A 23741-nucleotide genomic window follows, 5' to 3' on the forward strand; every position below is an offset into this window, starting at 1 on the left:
AAAAGTAGGGTTTAAAATTTCAACAAAATAATAAAATGGGGTTACATAACCAAACAGATCTTAAAATGATCAAATAAACTATAAAAGATAAAATACAAGGTAGGCAGCATATTATAAAAGCATCTTAGTTAAAACTCTGGCAACTAAAATGGTTATCTCTGGGTCTTTGTCAGAGAGCAGAAATTGCAAGGTCATAGATTTACTTACAGAAGGCTTGTTTCCCAGCAAAGCAACAAAGCTGTCATCCCGACACTGCTCATATAAGGGGCAATGTAACAAAATGTGTGAGACAGAGTCAGGGCAACCAGAACCACACGGACAGAGTCTTGCATGGTATGGGATATGGTGGAATCTTCCCTCTAAGACCTTTGAGGGGAAAGCATTCATTCGTGCCAGGAGAAAAGCTCTTCTCAGGGGTGGGACATCAAGGAGATGCGACACTTATCTTTATTAAATTGCATCTTGTTCTCATTTGCCAATTTTTCCATTGTGTTCAGATCTCGTTGAACTCTGTCACTATCTTCTGGAGTATTTGCCAGTCCTCCCAATTTGGTGTCATCTGCAAACTTGATTAGTCCCTCCACCCCCTCATCTAGATCATTAATAAATATGTTAAAAAGTACCGAACCGAGCCCCGAGCCCTGAGATACCCTGCTACTCACCTCCCACCAGTCTGATGAAACACCATTGACAACAACTCTGAGTGTGGTTCTCTAACCAATTCCCTATCCACCTAACTATCTGAAAATCCAGATTACAGTCCTTCAATTTATCCATCAGAACATCATGGGGAACCTTATCAAAAGCTTTACTAAAATCCAAGTAAACGACTAACTGAATTTCCACGATCCAGCAAACCTGTTACTTGGTCAAAAAAGGGAACCAGGTTGATCTGACAGGACCTGTTCGAGACAAATCCATGCTGACTTTCTTGGATCACCAAATTGTCCTCCAGATGTTTGCAGATCGCTCCCTTTAATATCTGCTCCATTATCTTTCCCACAACAGAGGTCAGACTCACTGGTCTGTAGTTTCCCGGGTCATCCTTCATCCCTTTTTTGAAGATCAGAATAATGTTAGCTCTCTTCTAGTCCTCTAGGACATCTCCAGTCCTTAAAGAGGTCCCAAAGATGATGGACAAGGGTTGTGCAAGTTCTCCAGAAAGTTCTTTTAGCACTCTTGGGTGCATTTCATCTGGCCTATGAGAGGCATGCCAGGATTTCAGGCAGAGAAAGTATTTCCCAACATCTGAGACACCAGAGATAGAACCTGCAAACTTAAAAGATAGAACCTGCAAACTTCTCATAGTAAAGTAGACAATCTGTCACGGAGCTATGGCCTGTTAAGAGTTCTCGAATATATCTCAGTGATTGGTGGCACTCAAAGAGAATCCAGGTTTCTTTAATGACAGTGAGGGCATTGCTAAATGGACACAATCTTAAAAGATCTACACTGTCACATTGGAAGACCTCAGTTGCATTAATCAGCAAAGAAAACGTAATCTGCATTTCTTTCAAAGGACATGTTAGAGACATTCAGCAACATTCTGGAAACATCTCAGGGCTTGGCCATGACAGATGATGTTACATAACATCATGTTAGTATTCATGGTGGTCAGGAGGGAAAAGCCAAAGCCTTAATTTCAAAATAAAACACGTATCACTCCAGGAAGATAAGAACACGTATCACTCCAGGAAGATAAGAACAGTCCAACAATCAAAGATCTTGGCAGCAGCTGGTAAGAGTGGCCAGAAAGAATAACCTCGCAAAGGAGATATGAGTGCTTGTCTGGCAATTTGGGTGGGGCTCTCAGAACATGTTCTGGAGATTGCTATTCAACATTTGTTTATTTATTTTGCTGTTAAGTTGCAACTAAGATCGGTTTAGTCTGGGCTAAAAACACAGGCAGTTTCAAGAATGGACCAGAGAAAAATCTGGATCGGAGGTCCATCAGTGGCTATGAACCACGAGGTATAGATGGAACATTCCCTCTGGGGCAGGGTCACTCTGTCTTCTTGGTGCTGGGGGAGGGAAGACTGCTAAAAATGCAAACTCTGTTAAATTCTTAACTTCTCTTGCTGACAGCTTCATTTCCCAGAAAGTAGAGAGGGGAACCAGGGGCTCTACTATTTTAGACTTGATTCTCATCAATAGGGAAGAACTGATAGATGAGGTGGAAGTACACTTGGTAGCAGTGACCATGTGCTTTTGGAATTTTTGATCGTGGGAAAGAGAAAACCTTTATGTAGTCATACGTATAGACTAGAATTCAGGAAAGCTTAAAGTTACGTTGCGTAGAGTCCCGTGGTAAGAAAGCCTTAAAGAGATGGGAGTCCAAGAGGGCTGGGAGTTTCTTAAAAGTTAAATACTGAAGGCTCAATCACAAACAATTCCCTTGAGAAGAAAAGATGGAAGGATCCTAAGGAAGCAAAGTTGGCTCAATAAGCAGTCGGAAAAAGATTTGAGCAATAAAAAAGAGTCATTTAGGAAATGGAAGGAAGGCCTGATTACCAAGGATGAGTATAAACAAATAACCAATAGAGGGAGTGTTAGAAAAGCTAAAGCTCAGGGCCATTCCGCACTCGTTCAAAATTGCACAATGGTTGCTAATTGAAATCGCTACTGTTTTGCTGTTATGCACAACGCCGCTGACAATCTGCAACACTCTTGAAACCGATCTGCAAAAAGCGCTTCGTTGTAGCCAGGGGTGGGACAAAGCTCGGCAATATCGCTTCCTGGCTAGCGATTTTTGCTGAGACCGGAAACCTGTGGGAAACGATAGAAACACAACTGGATTCCACTACAAAGGTAGGTATGCATAATGACAAATTCCACTATTTAAAATGGCGTTTTTTTGTTCCGCAACCAATTTTCCACATAGATCCTGGTGTGGAATGGCCCTCAATATGAGCTTTGGCGAGCAAGAAATGCTAAACATAACAAAAAAGGCTTCTTTAGTTATATTTCAAGCAAGAAAAAGAATAGGGACACCATAGGACCCCTGCGAGGTTAAGAAAGTGAAATTATAACAGATGATGAAGAGAGGGCTGAACTGCTTAACTCCTATAACTCCTTGGTCTTCTCTTGTGAGGGAAATAGTGATCATCGTGGCAAAAACGTAACACAACACGGGGGACGGGAATGGTGGCCTAGGATCACTGTTGTAGCAGTCCACAAACACCTAGTTTCTTTAAATGAAACAAGTCTTTTGGGCCAGATCTGTCCTGGGGCCTGTGTTGTTCAACATATTTATAATGAGGGATTAGAGGGGATACTTATTAAATTTGCAGATGATACTAAACTGGGAGGGGTAGCAAACACAACTGAAGACAGCAACAGAATACAGGATGATCTTGATAGGCTCAAGAAGTGGGCTAAACTGAATAAAATGAAGTTCAGTAGGGACAAATGTAAAGTTCTGCATTTAGGTAGGAAAAACCAAATATACCAATATAAGATGGGGGAGACTTATCTTGGCAGTAGCATGTGCGAAAAGGATCTAGGAGTCTTAGTAGACCATACATTGAACATGAGTCAGCAATGTGACTCAGTGGCTAAAAAGGCAAATGGGATTTGGGGCTGTATCAAACCGAGTATCATGTCCAGATCACAGGAGGTGATGGTACCACTTTACTCTGCTCTGGTTCGGCCTCACTTGGAGTACTGTGTTCAGTTTTGAGCACCCCAATTGAAGAGGGATATTGACAAACTAGAAAGTGTCCAGAGGAGGGCAACAAAGATGTTGAGGGGTTTGGAGACCAAGACATATGAGGAAAGGTTGGGGGAGCTTGGTCTGTTTAGCCTGGAGAGGAGACAACTGAGAGGAAATCTGATAACCATGTTCAAGTATTTAAAAGGGTGCCATATAGAGGATGGAGAAGAATTGTTCTCTCTTGCCCCAGAGGCCAGAATGAATGGGATGAAATTAATTCAAAAGAAATTCCATCTAAACATCCGGAAGAAGTTCCTGATAGTTAGAGCGGTTTCTCAGTAGAACAGGCTTCCTCGGGAGGTGGTGGGTTCTCCATCTTTGGAAATTTTTAAACAGAGGTTAGATAGCGATCTGAATGAGAGGCTGATCCTGTGAAGGCAAAGGGGTGGCAGGTTACCATAGATGAGCGATTGGGATGTGAGTGTCCTGCATAGCACAGGGGGTTAGACTAGATGACCCACGAGGTGCCTTCCAACTCTATTATTCTATGATTCTATGATTCTGTAATTCTTACCCCCCTTTCCCCCTTCACGGTGGCCCTTTTCTGCCCCACCTGACTCATATGTTGGCAGAAATCTGGGGCAGACGAGGCCTGCCACTGAAAACAGTCCCGTATGGAGACACAGAAAGTCATGGGGCAAACAGCCCCATCACAAACTCCTGGTGGTGGCCTGATGTGGCTGCCACTGTGCGGAATCAGTATGTGTTGTACTGGCTGGGCCTTGGGCATGATGCTTCATGGCTTTTCTTGTGTCATAATCATCATCCTTTTAGTCCCTGGAAATGGACCAACAAAAATAGGTTCAGACCCCCAAAAAATATCAAACCTGGAAACCAACTGAAAACAAGCATATTCTTTAGAGGAACAAAATTCCCAAGTTATAACAAAAATCCGACAGATAACAGAATTACATATTCCAACCCTTGTCATATCTAGCTACACCCTAGTGAATAATCAGCACAAATTCCGTGTGAGTGTGTCTGTGTGCGGCTGAACTCTTGACTGAGTTTCAGGAAGTTTCCGTTGTAAGCCAACCATGACATGCTGTGGCTTCAGGAAAGCAGTTGTGCAATGGGAATAGGAGCTACACACATTGGTTAGCACACTCACCTTAGAGTGCACTGTGATTTCAGCACACCATAATGCAGTTCTGGGGTACCCAATTAAAGCAGCATCCCTTTTGCAGTTCTCACATGCCGAAGAACTGCGTGGGATGACTGGAGAGTGAAGGGAGCTTAACTCAGGGTTGTCTCAGTACCGGTTTCCTCCCACACAGCTCCCAAATTCCACTTCACTACTTGTCAGAATTTTTTTCCTCCCTGGCTGAAGGTTTGGCAGTTTCTGTCATGTCTCAGCATTTATAAAGTCCACAGATCATAAACTTGCAACATACAGACATTAGAACCAGAGATGGGCCAAAATAACAGGGTTGGGGGAAAGTTTCCGGTAACACCAAAGAAGTATTCCCATGCTCAGCACTACTTGCAGATATTTATTTTACTTGGTTGAAATATTTTTATCTTGCACAAGGTGACTGGAAAAACAATATTCAAGCAATAATAAATTAGATTTGGCTTCCACAATAAGTTTTCTCCGGGCATGGGATGGTCACCTCTAGCCTTGACTTCTCCAACTAATTCTACTCGGGCCTGCCCTTAGTCTTTATCCAGAGACTACAGCTGGTCCAAAACACTGTGGCCAGGGGTCTCGCAGCAACATCATGGAGGTCCCACATTCGGCCCACTCTCCAACAACTTGTCTGGTTACCAGTCGAACTCCGGATCAGACTTAAGGTTCTGGTAATCACCTTTAAGGCTATATGCGGTCTGGGCCCAGTGTACCTGAAGGACGACCTTTCTGCCTACACCCCTCCAGGATCTCTATGTTCTGCTACCTCCAACTGCCTAGTGATTCCTGGTCCCAAGAAAACTCTCTTGACCTTAAGCAGAGCCAGAGCTTTCTCTATCCTGGTTCCCACCAGAGGAGATCAGAGACCTAACAGAACTAGAACACTTCCACAGAGCCTGCAAAAGGGAGCTCCTCCACCAGGCATTTGGTTGAGGTCAAGTGGGACCAACAACACCCACTCAACCCCTGAACCTCCCTCCCAGGAATCCATGTACCTGATTCAAATCATGGACCTGTTTGATTGTTGTTCTGTTGAACTGTTATTCTGTTGTTGTTGTTATTGTCATTCCCATTGCCCTTGTTTCTATTTGATGTAAAAAACTGAGTTTGTTGTTTAGTTCCTTTATGTTTCATGTGTACCGCCCTAAGACTTAGGGAAGGGCAGCATTTTGTTGTTGTTGTTAGGTGCGAAGTCGTGCCCGACCCATCGCGACCCCATGGACAATGGTCCTCCAGGCCTTCCTGTCCTCTACCATTCCCCGGAGTCCATTTAAGTTTGCACCTACTGCTTCAGGGACTCCATCCAGCCACCTCAAATGTCATGAATGAATGAATGAATGAATGAATGAATGAATGAATGAATGAATGAATGAATGAATGAAAGTGAGCTGCATCTACTGGAATAAATGTAAGTTTTCCTTTTTTGCAACGTTCTTCTCGGGAGATTTATTTGCTGCAGATCATGCTTCTATATTAACCTGCTATATTAGCCAAATGTCCCAGTTGTTACCACTATAAAACAGGGCATTTTGATTATGGGTATTCAGTTGACACTCTACTTTTATCACTTTGGAGTCTAAAACACAGCCAGATACAAATGACTGCATCACAATATTAAGTAATTTCCTTTATGACCTCTGACTGGGTAGGATAGGGAAGGAAGGCAGCATGGTCTATCCTGGTCTCATCAGCAGGGTCTCTGTGGCCTCCTGGCTATTAGGGGGATGGGGAAACCTGTCCAGATGTGCCCTACCATGGGTACCCCATACTCCTCACCCTCCTAGCTAGTGGAACAGTGGGGAAGGTCATCCAGCCGTGTTCTGCAGTGGCTGCACCACTCGCCTAAGCCTCCTGGTTGCAGGTGGGGCCCCCCCATCTGGCCCAGCTTGCCACCTAGCCCTCCCTGCTCTGCTGGAGTACGGGTTCAAGGGCAGAGGCTGAAGGGGAGCAGGGCTCCTGTAGAACTCAGCTACCCTGCTCTGCAGGGGCCCTCCCACCGTTCTACAGGCTGTTTTAAAAACGAGCCTTGCTACAAGTATTATGATAATTCCCCCTGTCTAATGGCCACTCAACTGCATTATTGCTACACAATCGCAGCCATTATCTGGCTTTCATTTGGAGATGCAGTTGCCAAGGCGAGTGAATTATCGCCCTGCTTCTCTGCCAGATGCATATCTGGGAGCAAACCCAGAATCCTGAGCTCCCATCGCTTATAAGGTCCAGGGAGATCCATCCGAGCATTTGTGGGGAAGCAGCGATGCACAGGGAGAACCCGGGTGACTAATGACTGCAAGGAATCTCCTTGAAGCTCTGAATCAAGGACAGAGTGACCTCTTCTCTCTTTAATTGCACTGAGCAATTTACAGTCTTGCAGAGAATAATCGCATGACTCCGGAGAATGCCCATTCCCCCCAAGAAAGGTTAATGAACCCACATTCTGCTAATTGGGGAGATTAATAATGATTTACAGCCCTCACCACCCCCACTCCCCAGCCGTGGAAGTGAACAGTTTCATGATTACCTGTGAAAATGGGGATGAGGGAGCCTCTGAAGCAGAACAGGGTCATTTTAAGCCAGCACTTTAATCAGCTGGAGAGCTTTCAAAGGTAACCCCACCTGAGACGGGATGAGGTTTGTGGTTTCTTTGGCTGTTGTTACAGAAAGGCAATGGTCTGGAGGTTTCAGAAAGGTCTCTCCTATTTATAAAAACACATCCTCCAAATCACTCAAGGAGTTTATGCTCCCTGAGCTCTTGAAAAGATATTTATAGCTGGAACTGACTGGCAGTCAATAGGACGCTTCTCAGCTGCTGGAAGAATGCACCCATGTCCAGCTAGTCAACAGAATGCCGTTCCTTTTTGCTCTTAAATTCGGCCTCTAGGTCAGCCTTTCTTAACTTTTTTACCATTGAGAAATTCCAGAAATGTTCTTCGGGCTTTGAGAAACCCCAGAAATTGCAAAACTGTGCAGAATAGGATTATTATTATTATTATTATTATTATTATTATTATTATTATTATTATTATTATTATTATTATTATTATTATTATTATATTTATATTTATACCCCGCCTCCCCCCGAAGGCTCGAGGCGGCTTACATAAACCCGTCCCCTAAAACCATAAAATGACAATAAAAACCAATGATTTACAATAATTGTAACAGCGATGTATAATTGTATAATGATGTATAATAATTGTAACAGGATAGGATTGGGGTGGTCATGCCCACCCTGGGCCGCTCCCCTTCCCACCTCAGCCAGGCCCATCAACATGGCCATTTATAGTCATATTATGTTTAATAAATGTTTTATATATACATATACACACACACACACAGATATATATATATATATATATATATATATATATATATATATATATATATATACACACATACATACACATACACATACACTACACATACACACACTCCTGCGGAGTGGATTAAATAAAAGGGTAAGAGCTGTTGGGGAGGAGTTAGGGCGGGACCTGTCCGGGATAAAAACTCAGAGAGGGCCAATCAGGAGCCGCAAAGCGGCTCCTGATTGGGCCCCCCTGTCATTCAGGGGCCACGTGGCCCTATTGGCCACTTGGCCCGCCCTGGACTTCGTGCCCAGACTCCATCCCCAGAAGACGTAGCCTCCCTGCTCCTTTCCCGGCAGTAAACCATCACCCTTCCCTCCCGACAAGGACTCCCCGCAAATAGTGGCCATGCAGCATCGCCACAGCCCAGGCCCTCCCACACCCTTCCAGGCCCTCCCACACCCTTCCCACACCGACCACAATCGTCCGTCCCTGGCTGCCACCACCTGCCCCCTTCCCACCCCGACCCCGAGCCCACGACTTGCCGCTGGCCACTTCCCCGCTTCCCCGCCTGTCCCTGGCCTTCTCCGCCACCGCCATGGCCAGGCCCCGAGGACCACTGACTGCTGCGACTATGGCCCCGCGAACGGACACACAAGCCTTTTGTAGTCGGGGGGAGGGGAGGGAGGAGCCATCTAGCACCCATTTTATTAAAATATAAAGGCCCATATATATTATTAAAATATAAAAGCCTATATATATATATATATATATATATATATATAGTTAATTAACTTCCACCTATTCAGGAAACCCTTCCAGGCCCATTGAGATCCCTTTAAATGCCGTGGACTCTGTGTTCATGCCAAACCATGGTTTTGCAGCTAAAGTAGAGAAGGCATTTAAAGGGATCTCGATCCCTTTAAGCATTTTAGACTTATGAACATGAAAAAAATTAGCATTCCCAAATATTTCCTGAATCTGAATACCATAGGAATATCGGGAAATGCTGATATTTTCAGCTTAATTATTCCTGAAGCCGAAAAAATGCCATGGTTTTCTTTTCTTCTTAAAAACTCATTCCTAGAATGACCTAGTGAACCACCAAAGAGAAACTTTGCCTGGGGGACCACAGTGGCTCTCGGTAGCTTTGCCAACTGGCCAGTCACCCAAGATATTGGATTTGCCTGAGCGATTGAGGGGCAGAGGAAGAAGAGGGTTGAATGAGCCCTCTGTTGCTTGTGACTCCAGCTCAGGCAGGGCAAGATGAGCAGATCCCTTGTCTGCATTCACCAGTGCAGTACAGGGAGTACGGGGCAAACGCCACAAAGCTAGACAATCATTCTTCCCACATTCCTGGCCACATTTTCCCCCCATGACCATTGCTGGCCTCTCCAAACACTGAGTAGGAGCCGGCTGAAGGTACAGCTAAACAAGATTCTTGAATCATTTCCAGTTCTTCAAATCCTAATTCTTCATGTGTGAAAAAACAGGTATCTAAATAGAAGAACAACTGTTTTCTTATACTCTACTTCAGGGGTAGTCAAACTGCGGCCCTCCAGATGTCCATGGACTACAATTCCCAGAAGCCCCTGCCAGCGAATGCTGGCAGGGGCTTCTGGGAATTGTAGTCCATGGACATCTGGAGGGCCGCAATTGGACTACCCCTGCTCTACTTATTATGACCCAGAGGAATCCCAAAGTGGTTGACAAACACCTTTCACTTCCTCTCCCCACAACAGATAGCCTGAGAGATGGTGGGGGGGGGGGTTGAGAGAGCTCTGAGAGAACTGCTCTGGGAGAACAGACCTAAGAGAACTGTGACTGGCCTAAGGTCAGCTGGATGACTGCATGGGGAAGCGTGGAATCCTTTGCTCCTAACCCCTACACCATGCTGAAAAGCAAACACTAGATAGGATACAATGTCACCTGGAAAAACCAGTTCTACATTGTTATATGCTGCCCTGAGCAGTCCATGGATGCTAATACTTACAAAACAAAGGTCCATCAGTGGCTATCAGCCACAAGGGATAGACGGAACGCTACCTCTGAAGCAGCGATACTCCATATTCTTGGTGCTCCGTGGCTGAAGAAGCAGATTTCATGTGGAAACAGATGAAAAAGTTGACCCTTTAAAAATACTAATGCAACAGGGTTCTTTTAAAAGCATACCCTAAAATCAACTTTCCAAATGACTACCAGGAAGCATTTGGAACTCAAAAAGCTGAATTCAGGAAATGTAAACGTTTTGCCAAGGAGCTTAAAACTGCGGGAGCATAAAGGTCTGCAAACCTAGATTTCACCTCCAGAACACCCTGTTTGAATCAAGCCCTATGAAGACAGGTTGAGGGACTTGGGAATGTTCAGCCTGGAGAAAAGGAGGTTGAGAGGGGACATGATAGCCCTCTTTAAGTATTTGAAAGGTTGTCATTTGGTGGAGGGCAGGATGCTGTTTTTGTTGGCTGCAGAGGACACGCAGTAATGGGTTTAAACTACAATTACAACGATATAGGCAAGATATCAGGGAAAAAATTTTCACAGTCAGAGTAGTTCAGCAGTGGAATAGGCTGCCTAAGGAGGTGGTGAGCTACCCCTCACTGGCAGTCTTCAAGCAAAGGTTGGATACACACTTTTCTTGGATGCTTTAGGATGCTTAGGGCTAATCCTGCGTTGAGCAGGGGGTTGGACTAGATGGCCTGAATGGCCCCTTCCAACTCTATGATTCTATAATTCTATAATCACACCACCCTTAGGCCTCATTTAATATGCCACAATTTTGTCACACTCTTCTTCAAAAGAGTCCAGAGGTTGCTATCACCTACTCACATGTCTGTCTGTCTGTCTGTCTGTCTGTCTGTCATCTACCTACCTATCTACCTACCCATCCATCCATCCGTCCGTCCGTCTGTCTGTCTACCTACCTTACGTGCATACTTAGTTAATGCTTAGATTTATATGCCACCCCTCTAGGACTGACTGTCTCGTAGCATTGAATATCAGACAAATATACAAACATTTCAAGATGGTAAAAAAATACAATAAGTCATCATTGAATTGAATTATAATAACAATTATAATTTGTCGGACATCCTTCTCCAAACCTCCCCCCCTTAACAATAGGGATTAGGAATGGGGGTTTTCCGCCATGTTGGGAGTATTTTAAAGTTTTAGTGAGTGTTTTAATGGGTTTTTTCTTTAGACATTGTGGCCCGCCATGAGCCATTTAGGAAGTGGCAGGAAATAAATCTAAATCTAAATATAATGATAATGATATAAAATTAAAATTAGAAGAAGAAGAAGAGTTGGTTCTTATAGGCCGCTTTTCTCTACCCGAAGGAGTCTCAAAGTGGCTTCCAATCACCTTCCCTTTCCTCTCCCCACAACAGACACCAGAATCACAGAATCATAGAATCATAGAGCTGGAAGGGGCCATACAGGTCATCTAGTCCAACCCCCTGCTCAACGCAGGATTAGCCCTAAGCATCCTAAAGCATCCAAGAAAAGTGTGTATCCAACCTTTGCTTGAAGACTTCCAGTGAGGGGGAGCTCACCACCTCCTTAGGCAGCCTATTCCACTGCTGAACTACTCTGACTGTGAAAAACTTTTTCCTGATATCTAGCCTATATCGTTGTACTTGAAGTTTAAACCCATTACTGTGCGTCCTTTCCTCTGCAGCCAACAGGAACAGCATCCTGCCCTCCTCCAAGTGACAACCTTTCAAATACTTAAAGAGGGCTATCATGTCCCCTCTCAACCTCCTTTTCTCCAGGCTGAACATTCCGAAGTCCCTCAACCTATCTTCATAAGGCTTGGCCCCTTGGCCCCAGATCATCCTCGTCGCTCTCCTCTGTACCCTTTCAATTTTATCTACGTCCTTCTTGAAGTGAGGCCTCCAGAATTGCACACAGTACTCCAGGTGTGGTGTGACCAGTGCCGTATACAATGGGACTATAACATCTTGTGATTTTGATGTGATGCCCCTGTTGATACAGCCTAAAATGGCATTTGCCTTTTTTACCACTGCATCACACTGCCTGCTCATGTTTAGTTTACAATCCACAAGTACCCCAAGGTCTCGTTTACACACAGTGTTACCTAGAAGCGTATCCCCCATCCAGTAGCTATGCTTTTCTTTTTTCTGACCCAGATGCAGAACTTTACACTTATCTTTATTAAATTGCATCTTGTTCTCATTTGCCCATTTTTCCATTGTGTTCAGATCTCGTTGAACTCTGTCTCTATCTTCTGGACTATTTGCCAGTCCTCCCAATTTGGTGTCATCTGCAAACTTGATGAGTAGTCCCTCCACCCCCTCATCTAGATCATTAATAAATATGTTTAAAAGTACCTGACCGAGCAACAAGCTCTGAGGTACCCCGCTACTCACCTCCCTCCAGTCTGATGAAACACCGTTGACAACAATTCTTTGAGTGTGGTTCTCTAACCAATTCCCTATCCACCTAACTATCTGAAAATCCAGATTGCAGTCCTTCAATTTATCCATCAGAACATCATTGGGAACCTTAACAAAAGCTGTACTAAAATTCAAGTAAACGACATCAACCGAATTTTCACGATCCAGCAATCCTGTTACTTGGTCAAAAAAGGAAACTAGGTTGGTCTGGCAGGACCTGTTGGAGACAAATCCATGCTGACCTCCTTGGGTCACCAAATTGTCCTCCAGATGTTTCCCTGTGAAGTGGGTGAGGTTGAGAGAGCCCTGATATTACTGCTCGGCCAGAATAGCTTTATCAGTGCTGTGGCAAGCCCCATGTCATGAAAGCGAACCTGGCTCACCAGATTAGAAGTCCTCACCCCTAACCACTACACCAAGGGTTGCTACTTGCTGCTGGCTATTGGTATTATATAATAAGGGCAATTGGGAAGGGGGGCGGGGGGGGGGGAGAGAGAGGCCCAGCACTGATGTGAGGTGTTACTGATTCCTGATTGTTCTCAACCATAAGCCTTGTGGAAGAGCTCCATCTTGCAGGCCCTGCAGGACTTATCCTCATAACAACCCATTGAGGCTATTCAGCCTGACTGGCTGGAGTCACCCTGTGATCTTCATGGCAGAGTGGGGATTTGAACCCAAGTTGCACCAGCCTAACACTCTGACCAAGGGACAGCCCCTCTCCCTTCCATACTCCACTTCCTGTCTTCACGTGGGTTTCACACTGACTGTTAGAGAAAGGAGCAACATTTTTAGTAGATTCAGGAAAGCCCAAATCCTCTAGTTTAGACCCACCAGAGGTTAAGTTGCAAAAGAAAGCTTCTTGCAAGAGACTCCGCTGTGATTTGTTTTGTATACATCACCATAACGAAAACAGACACAGAAGAGACACATGACTGTCCCTCCTCTTGTGCCTCTGGCTTGCGGATCTAAGATACGGCCATAAAACGTTCATAACACTGCTGCTGAAGCCTAGTTGCTTTCCTCTTCCCTGCTTCCTCAGCTCTATTAAAGCCCCTTTCAGAAGATAATTTGCAAAGTTCCACATTTCACCCCATCCAGACATTTTTTTAAAAGATGGGAGCCCTGGTTTCTTACCTCTGCTGAAAAACTAGAGAAGGAAACCAAGACAGTAAACTGTAACTCCTCTGAAATTACCCCTTGAGATAGACCAGGGGTAGTCAAACTGCGGCCCTCCAGATGTCCATGGACTACAATTCCCAGAAGCCCCTGCCAGCGAATGCTGGCAGGGGCTTCTGGGAATTGTAGTCCATGGACATCTGGAGGGCCGCAGTTTGACTACCCCTGAAGACAAATTTATTACGGCACTAGATCTGTAGTCAAATTACAAAATACACAAAACAACTGGCCTTAACAAGATAAAAGAATCATTGATAACTAAAATATTATAAAATTTAAAAACATTCCAGTTATAAGAATCATTGTGGTTTTAAAACTCACAAGCATTATCTCAAGCAATTGAGACTATCTCTACCTAAGTTGCTCCGAATCCAACCGGCTCTTCCTTGTTTTGATAGCTTTCCAAGCAAATCTGGCCACAACAGAAGTTATTTCTGTGCTTTTGTCTGGCAACATGTCTGTGGTTGCCTCTGAGTTAGGCTTATTCTGTAGGGAAGGTATAAGTTCTCCCCTGAATTGATCGTATAGCCTACATTGGAGTAATACATGTTCAGATGTCTCAATGCTCCCATCCTGGCAGATGCATAAACTATCACAGCTGGGTATTTTTTTGAATAAGCCTTCCCTAAAAGCGGATGGGAGCAAAAGATATCCTATGTTCTGGGAAAACAAGATTAGATAAATAAGGTAATGGCCTCAAATTATTAAGTGGAGGCACTGGAAAACGTGGATTTTTTACTTGATTGAAATCCTGTTGGTGATGGATATCTAGGATTCTTTGTTTTATTGTTTCCTTAACTGTTTGGATAGACCATATGAGCAAAGTTTTTTCTCAAGAGTGGATATCCACGGCACAACCAATGATTCAGATATCATTTGGTAAAGTAAACCATTTGTGGAAAAAAGCAATTTTAACCAGTACGTGGACGTACATATCCATATTCTGGTCTGGACAGAATACATTCCTGTTTCCACCCCGATTGAAGCGTTGGAAATGCTGGTTGGTATTTGGAGTAGGGATCTTAAAAATTTAGCCCGGGTCTTTTCTAGGCTGGAAATATTGACATTTATACACAATGGGGCCCCATACATCATCTGTGCTGGAGGTTTTGCCTTGAACAGCTTAAGGGCTGCGGGAACATTATGCCCACCTTTGTGCCAGAAGAATTTCTGAATGGCACCTGAGCTTCTCTGGGCATTTGAGGAAATATATGATATATGGGAGTTTCTACAGCCATTTGATTGGAATAGTACTCCCAGATATTTGTAAAATCTGACCTGTTCTATGGGTGATGAATTGAGATGCCATGTATATGTTTTAGGCTTCTTACCAAAAACTATAATCTTTGTTTTTGAATGATTGACCTCTAGCTGGTTCAATCGGCAGTAAGTAGCCAGAAGAACTAAGGCATTTCTCATTCCATTTGACGTTCTTGATAACAGGACAGCGTCATCTGCATAGAGCAGTAGCGAGATATGTTTGTTAGCTAATCTGGGGGGATGTAATTAACTATTCCAAAAATGTTCAACCATATCTTTAAACCGCCCGTGGCGCCGCGGGTGCCACGGACTAAATAAAAGGCTAAGGGGTTGTAGGGCGGGATGTGTCCGTGATGAGGAAGGGTCCGGATTGGACCCTTCCTCATGACAGACAATCGGAGGGACCAATTGGTAGGCGCTTTGCGCCTGCCGATTGGTCCCTCCGATTCCCAGCCCCAGCTCCCTGGGTCGGCGGTCTGATGCGGTGAGAGGCGCGGAGCGCCTCTCGCCGCGTCAGGCTGGGGGGAACTGCGAGCCGCGCTTTGCGCGGCTCGCAGTTGCTGGAGCTGGGAATCGGAGGGACCAATCGGCTTCGCGCGACTGCCGGGGGCTCCCTCGGGCGGCGGCCTGACAGTTGCTGGAGCTGGGAATCGGAGGGACCAATCGGCAGGCGCTTCGCGCCTGCCGATTGGTCCCTCCGATTGTCTGTCGTGAGGAAGGGTCCAATCCGGACCCTTCCTCATCACGGACAAAGCCCACCTCAAGGGGGCTTACCGAATTATATAGTCCGTGGCGCCCGTGGCGCCACGGGCGGTTTAAAGATAAGTCACCTCCTACAATTATATATGTTGTTGGATAGGTGTTGATAAATTCTAGTATATATGTTTCCAGGCCCTCCCAATCTTTATCCAGTTGGGCATTGGTCTTACCAGGAGGCATATAGACATGGACAACCAGGAATGAAGTCTGCTGGCAGCAAATGCTAATTGCCATAGCCATTGGTGAATAAGAGGGAAGTTGGCTAACTACTGCGTTCAATGATGTAGCAATCAAAATTCCTAACCCGCCTTTGGCTCTGCCATGAGTAGAGGCTATAGCCGCTAGTGTGTATGTGGCATAACCACTGCTTTGCGCAGTGGCAGTATCGTAGGCAATGAGGTTAATCCGAGGCGCGATTATTGCTGAAATTGCCCCTTCACCCATTACTTGCCTTTTTGTGAGAGGATGGTGCTTTAGTTTCTCTTAGGGTTGCCAACTCTGAGTTGGATAATTCCTGGAGATTTGGGGGGTAGATCCCGGGGAAGGCAAGGTTTACAGAGGGGAGGGATATAGGATTATGGTCTAACATCCAGAGTAGTCGTTAATCTCTGCAGCCTGGAGATCACTTGTAATTCTGGTTCATTCATTCATTCATTCATTCATTCATTCATTCATTCATTCATTCATTCATTCATTCATTTATACCGCCCTTCCCTACAGCTATGGGTGGTTTACATAAAACATTTTTGAACATTCATATCGAACACTATCAAAATCAAAATAACAGTATAACAATAACAACAACACATCAACTGCAACAATTAGAACGGCACTTCAACAATAACTTGACAATCCCTCAGTAGGTTTGGTCCCTCAGTCTGGGGGGCACCTGTAGATGTTATGGGTCAGTCGGCCCCACCAAATGCCTGGTGGAAGAGCTCCTTTTTGCAGGCCCTGCGGAACTGTGGAAGTTCCGGCAGGGCCCTGATCTCTTTGGGGAGCTCATTCTACCAGGTGGGGGCCAGGACTGAAAAGGCCCTGGCCCTTGTTGAGGCCCAACGTGCCTTTTTAGGGCCAGGGATACATAGCCAGTTGGAGGTGGCAGAGCGTAGAGCTCTTCTGGGGGTATAGGCAGGGAGGCGGTCTCTCAGATACACTGGGCCCAGACCACGTATGGCCTTAAAGGTGATTACCAAAACCTTAAGCCTAATCTGGAATTCAACTGGGAGCCAGCCGAGTTCTTGAAGTACCGGCCGGATATGAGATCTCCATGATGTCTTAATGAGAATCCTGGGCACAGCATTCTGCACCAGTTGTAGTTTCCGGATGAAGGCTAAGGGTAGGCCTGCGTAGAGTGAGTTGCAGAAGTCCAGTCTGGAGGTGACCATCGCATGGATCACTGTGGCTAGGTGTTCTGGGTCCAGGTAGGGCGCTAGTAGCTTGGCTTGGTGGAGGTGGTAGAATGCCAGCCGCACTACCTTTGTGACTTGGGCTTCCATTGTAAGGGAGGCATCCAGGATCATGCCCAGGTTCCTGGCAGAGTGAGTGGCTAGGAGCTGCACACTGTTCATGGAGAGAGGCATGTGCTAACCCGGCATTCTAAATCATCTCAGAATCATAGAGCTAGAAGGGGCCATACAAGCCAAATAGATCTACCTCCCGCTCAATGAAGGAACAATCTTAGCAACTTCACTCTCTTAGTGGACCAAGCTGTGGATTCAGCACAAAACTTAAGGGAAACCAAAGTAAATCCTGGCTGGGAAAAACACAGAAGCAGGCAGGGGAAACCTCTGAATAGCTCTTGTGTTGCAAACCATCCAGGGTCCCCCAAAGCCAGCTGTAAATTGATGGCATCTTCCACCCCCAAACCCATATTACAGAATGAAAACCAAAGATTACAGAGATTCCCCTGCAGAACATGTTTACCTTTGGGCGTTTCCATTCCACTGCCCTGGGCGGAGGGCCGCTGTAGAAAAGAGATGCATCAGAAGCTGGAAATTCAGGGTCTTCAAAGAGCTTCTTTTGGTCAATGCATTGTAGCTTAAGTTCGTGATACTTCTGACCTTTGAAAGGTTTCACTGATGAGCGCATGCTTCTCCGTCTGAGCAAGAAGGGATTTGAATAAGCCATGCATTACCCAGTCAATCTGATGCTAATGCAAGTAGCTCAAGACTTTTAGATTGTTAAGAACTGCGATATAAAAGGAAATGCTCTTGCCCTATTATAGTGATACATAAACTGTCTCAGTTCTATTGTTTTAACTATGTTTTTAACTAATCTCAAAGGCCGAGTTTGTCCACAACAGGGCCTCTGAAGATGACTATGGTGGTCAGGTTGGTGGTTCCCAAACCATGTTGGACTTTAAAAGTCAAAAGCAACCCAATGAAGGGGGCCTGGAAACAAATTGGGACTCAGCATAGGTGGTCCAAGGCCCCACCATCTCTTGCTTGTTCCACTGGTCCACTCCTGACTTTTATTTATTTACTTCATTTACACCCCCCCCCCCTTTTCTCCCTAAGGCCCATTATGCACGGCCGCCGAAACGGCGATTTCGGGTCACATGGAAAACGCGGAGGGGGAAGACGCGACGCATACCGGTTATGCACGGGGCGGGGCGGGGCGCGACGGCGGCAAAACCCAGAGTAACCGATTATGCACGCGGCGATCCGGGCGCCGCTTCTGGTTGCGCCCCGGTCACCCGGAAGCTGCGCTTTCTTCCGCGTTTCACTGACGCGGCTTTTTCGGCGGCATGCACCGAAGCTGCGGCCGGTTGCAGCCGGCTCCGTGCGTTATCGGTGATTTTAGTCGCCGCCATTCCACCCCGAATGTGCGCTAAAACCCCCGTGCATAATGGGTCTAACAGGGACCAAGAGTGGCTAACATGGTTCTCCTCTCCTCCATTTTATCTTCGCAACAACAACCCTGGGAGGTAGGCTGGGCTGAGATTGCATGACTGCTGCAAGGTCCCCACCCATGCAAGCTTCCATGACTCTCTGGCCACTACACTAGTCTGGCTCTCATCCTTATTCTATATTTTAATATCCCTCTTTAGCTACAATATGATTATGAGCCCAGTAGATTATCTGCAGCAGCATAGGATGGGAGCAAGCTAAGGAAGTTCTTACTTAATTAAAGAATGTTATGATGACTAAAAACTACAAGAAATATCTTATCCAACCTACTTAGGGGGGTTCTAGATGTTTCTCTTTGCTGAGCCACTGGCTCCATTAAAGCACCCCTAAGAACAGGACTGAGGAAGACCACTGAGGAAGACCATCTCCTCTCAGATGTCTGGCAGCAGTCGCTGTGCTCGAGGACATAAGGGACATGTGGAACAAACATATGCACACAGTGGACAACATTTGTAGGGGGCCTGTGAATGCGGGATATCCTCGTTTTTGCAATCTGGGAAACTAGCAGAAGCGACTGTCGGATTTCCCAATGAGCTTTCCACCCTCTGACACCACCTGTGGCTGTTTCCAGTGCAGCCTGCAGAAAGGAACCGGGTTGACGTAAAGTTAAACTTTGCCCAGGATAAATGCCCACATGATGACACCTCCTCTGGAAATCTTTTTTAAACTCCCAGAGTGTGCGGAGCAGGGCTCCTTAAATACATGCATGGTGTAATTTAATCCATTTTGTCACTGCCGGGAAAGGCTAACTTCGTTCTTCATCCCGTAAGTATCTCTCAGCTCTTCCCCTGCTGTATTTTGTACAAGGAAATATTAATGAATGAATCCCGCAAAAGGGATCATTGTCTGGTTAGCTCTTACCTGATTCCTCTGGTGGGCTTCCCAGGCTGTCAGGCAAACACAGGCATGGAAGGTCCCAAATCAATTCTGCAAACAAAACTTGGCTTTATTAACCTGCAAACTCTTCGGGCTGTACCAAAATCCAGCCGTCAGCGGGGAGGTTTATACTAACTGTGCTTCTCTCTTTCCCCCACCCAAATTCCGTTTGCAATAATTTCACCACTCGTGGGACACGAGAAGCATAGCTGTAAGGAGCCCGGAGCTGTCTTTTGCTTGATTCCTGGAGCACATCTGACAGAGAGCTTTACTGCTCACATCCTGTTGTTTAAAAATAAATAACTTTTGGAGATACTAGAAAGGAGAGCTTGTCTGCAGGGCTTTTGGCATTCCTTTCCTATAAACAGAGCTGGAGTTGGTAACAGCATGATAAGTGGTGCCAGCTTCTGAGCAAAAGGTTCTAACCTTAGTCTTTTCTCCTGATTAAAAAAACAAAAAAACTGCTAGCCTGTTACTCCCTTTCTTTTCATGCAGTCCTTTTGCACAAAGGCCCCATTGTGAGATTAAACCTCTTAGTAAATGCTGTCTTTCAGGACTCAGTTGCCCTTTGCTTCAGAAGCATGTGCAGACAGCGGCAGAATCGATGGATGCCGACTTCGGCAACCAGAACCAAACAATTTGTGTGGATACGGGGAGAGGGCCGGGGACCCTGCTGTGCGGACAGAAGGGTTTCAAGTGGACCAGCGTGTTCTTATTTTCTTCTGGGACACGATGGGTGGTTCTTATATGCCGCTTTTCTCTATCTGAAGGAGTCTCAGAGTGGCTTCCATTCGCCTTCCCTTTCCTTTCCCCCACCACAGACACCCTGTGAGGGAGGGGAGGCTGAGAGAGCCCTGATATTACCGAGGAAGAAGAAGAGTTGGTTCTTATATGCCACTTTTCTCTACCCGAAGAAGTCTCAAAGCGGCTTATAGTCACCTTTCCTCTCCCCATCACGGACACCCTGTGAGGGAGGGGAGGCTGAGAGAGCCCTGAGATTACTGAAGAAGAAGAAGAGTTGGTTCTTATGCCGCTTTTCTCTACCCGAAGGAGTCTCAAAGCGGCTTATAGTCACCTTTCCTCTCCCCACCACAGACACCCTGTGAGGGAGGGGAGGCTGAGAGAGCCCTGATATTACTCAAGAACATGAGTCCAGTGAGGAAACAGTCCAGGTCTGAACCCCATAGTTTTCCAGAGCCAGTGTGCACAGGAAAATAGCTTTTATAAATATATAAATTACTTTTAAAAAATCCCAAAAATGTAAGTTCATCTATGTGCAACACACACCTCTAAAATCATGCAGCACAGAAAAATAAAAAACTAGCTTAATTATCTAACACACTTTAGATTTGTATTAGATTACAGTCATGAAACTGAAAGGCCTCAGCTCAAGTATTCTCTACACTGCTGTCCATTCACAAATAAGCAGGTGATACTCAGGGCAGAATCCAAACTAGTTTCCTTCTCAAAGCTCTCAGCTCAGTTATAACTTTCTGATCCACAGGCATCAGTTGGTAGCACACTCCTAACAGGATGTGTTTCTGCTAGACTCCTCTAGAAAATCACCTCCTCACCCTGATTCTCCCCCTCCCTTCCTGAGGCTCACAGGTTCTCCTGGTGAGCCAATTATCCCATTCCTTACTCTGGCCTTGAAGATGGTAAGAGGCCCCAAGGCTAGAAGCCCAATTAGTAATACTGGAAAGATGGAAGGAGACCATCACTGAGAGCCAGTTTGGTAGGAGAGCCAGTTTGGTGTAGTGGTTAGGAGTGCGAACTTCTAATCTGGCATGCCAAGTTCGATTCCCCACTCCCCCACATGCAGCCAGCTGGGTGACCTGGGGCTGGCCACAGCACTGATAAAGGTGTTCTGACCGAGCAGGAATCTCAGGGCTCTCTCAGCCTCCCCTCCCTCACAGGGTGTCTGTTGTGGGGAGAGGAAAGGGAAGGCAATTGTAAGCCGCTTTGAGCCTCCTTCAGGTAGCGAAAAGCGGCATATAAGAACCAACTCTTCTTCTTCTTCAGTAATCTCAGGGCTCTCTCAGCCTCCCCTCCCTCACAGGGTGTCTGTTGTGAGGAGAGGAAGGGAAGGCGACTGTAAGCCGCTTTGAGACTCCTTCGGATAGAGAAAAGCAGCATATAAGAACCAACTCTTCTTCTTCTTCAGTAATCTCAGGGCTCTCTCAGCCTCACCCACCTCACAGGGTGTCTGTTGTGGGGAGAGGAAAGGGAAGGCAATTGTAAGCCGCTTTGAGCCTCCTTCAGGTAGCGAAAAGCGGCATATAAGAACCAACTCTTCTTCTTCTTACTATGCACATTAACCCTTTGAAAGAATTGGGGGCGTTTTGCCTCACAGGAGAGACTCGAGCTGGTAACACAAACAGGATTCCCAATCCTCAGCAAATCCTTACTTGTTTATTTATATGCCAATCCCCAGGAGGGACCCTGAAATCATGGCTCATCTCCAGATTGAAGAAATAGTTCCCCTGGCTGCTTTGGAGGGGAAGGGGGGCTCCATAGCCTTATACTCTGCTGTGTGATCCCTTCCTGCCCCAAATCCTGCCCAATTCCAACTCCACAGCTTTCCCTGATCCAGCAAGGTAGTCACTTTCTTGAAAAAAGAGATAAAGTTGGTCTGACATGACTCATTTTTGCAAACCCATGCTGAGTCTTAGAAATCACAGTTTCAGCTGCTCAAGGACCAAATGTTTGATTATTTATTCCAAATTTTTGCCAGTTACAGATGTCAAACTTACGGTCGATAATTGCCCGGATCCTCCTTTTCCCCTTTCTTGGAAATGGGGACAACATTGACCCGCCTCCAATCGTCTGGCACCTCACCTGTTCTCCAAGAAGTGTCAAAAATAATGGACAGAGGTTCAGAGATGACATCTGCAAGTTCTTTTAGTACCCTTGGATGCAGCTCATGTGGCCCAGAAGACTTTGTTTCATTTAAAGAAACTAGGTGTTTATGGACTGTTCCAACAGTGATCCTAGGCCACCATTCCCATCCCCCGTGTTGCGTTACGTTTTTGCCACATTGATCACTATTTCCCTCACAAGAGAAGACTGAGGAGAAATAGGAGTTAAGCAGTTCAGCCCTCTCTTCATCATCTGTTATAATTTCACTTTCTTGTCCTTGCAGTGGTCCTATGGTGTCCCTATTCTTTTTCTTGCTTGAAATATAACTAAAGAAGCCTTTTTTTGTTATGTCTAGCATTTCTTGCTAGCCTAAGCTCATACTGAGCTTTAGCTTTTCTAACACTCCCCCTACAATTATTGTTTATTTGTTTATACTCATCCTTGGTAATAAGGCCTTCCTTCCAATTCCTAAATGACTCTTTCTTATTCCTCAAATCTTTTGACAACTGCTTATGGAGCCAACTTGGCTTCCTTAGGCTCCTTCCATCTTTTCTCCTCAAGGGAATTGTTTGTGATTGAACCTTCAGTATTTCACTTTCAAGAAACTCCCAGCCCCCAGCCCACTTTCAAGAAACTCCCAGCCCTCCCATCTCTTTTTCTGAACATGGGACTCTACGCAGCATACCTTTAAGTATGTGAAAGTCAGCTTTCCTGAAGTCCAGTCTATACGTACAACTACGTAAAGGTTTTCTCTTTCCCACGATTGAAAATTCCAAAAGCACATGGTCACTGCTACCAAGTGTGCCCACTACTTCCACCTCATCTACCAGTTCTTCCCTATTGATGAGAATCAAGTCTAAAATAGCAGAGCCCCTGGTTCCCCTCTCTACTTTCTGGGAAATGAAGCTGTCGGCAAGACAAGTTAAGAATTGTACGGAGTTTGCATTTTTAGCAGAGTTGTTCTTCCAACAGATATCTGGGTAATTGAAGTCACCCATGACCACTGTTTCCCCCTTTTTTGAAAATTGTGTAATTTGGTCTAGCAGTATCTCATTCAACATGTGATTATAAATGTACTGATGGGTGCCCACGGCCAAACCAGAGCTTTCTCAAACAAATGGTGAATGCTGTGAGCTGCTCCCTCTTGTTCTGACGACTGCTCGTGCTTGGCATCAATTATTAACACACTTGCCTTGTGCAAATTGGTTAATAAGAAATAAGCTTGTTTCCAGCAGGCATTCCCCCTGCAGGCAGCGTGTTTGTTTTACTTCCCTCCCGCCCTTGTTTAAGCCGATTTGTTCAGAGAAGGGCCCAAGAGGGAGCTTCAGAATCTGGAAG

The 23741-nt window shown here is 45.5% G+C and overlaps 1 protein-coding gene and 1 pseudogene across 1 annotated transcript in view; one reads left to right on the forward strand and one right to left on the reverse strand.

Moving 5' to 3' along the window:
* The window catches only part of CAPN6 (calpain 6), a 61043-nt gene extending 38650 nt beyond the window's left edge, over window positions 1-22393 (reverse strand). Inside the window, exons 1-3 of the mRNA XM_077308126.1 lie at window positions 22298-22393; window positions 19530-19595; window positions 17683-17857 (exon numbers count right to left, since the gene is read on the reverse strand). Coding sequence (XP_077164241.1) covers window positions 17683-17847 — 165 coding nt within the window. The 5' untranslated portion in view covers window positions 17848-17857; window positions 19530-19595; window positions 22298-22393. The remainder of the gene's footprint in view (window positions 1-17682; window positions 17858-19529; window positions 19596-22297) is intronic.
* Window positions 16122-16254, forward strand: LOC143823276 (U4 spliceosomal RNA; annotated as a pseudogene).
* Window positions 22394-23741: the final 1348 nt, after the last annotated feature.

The sequence above is a fragment of the Paroedura picta genome, chromosome 13 (assembly GCF_049243985.1).
Source record: "Paroedura picta isolate Pp20150507F chromosome 13, Ppicta_v3.0, whole genome shotgun sequence".
In the NCBI taxonomy this organism is placed as follows: domain Eukaryota; kingdom Metazoa; phylum Chordata; class Lepidosauria; order Squamata; family Gekkonidae; genus Paroedura; species Paroedura picta.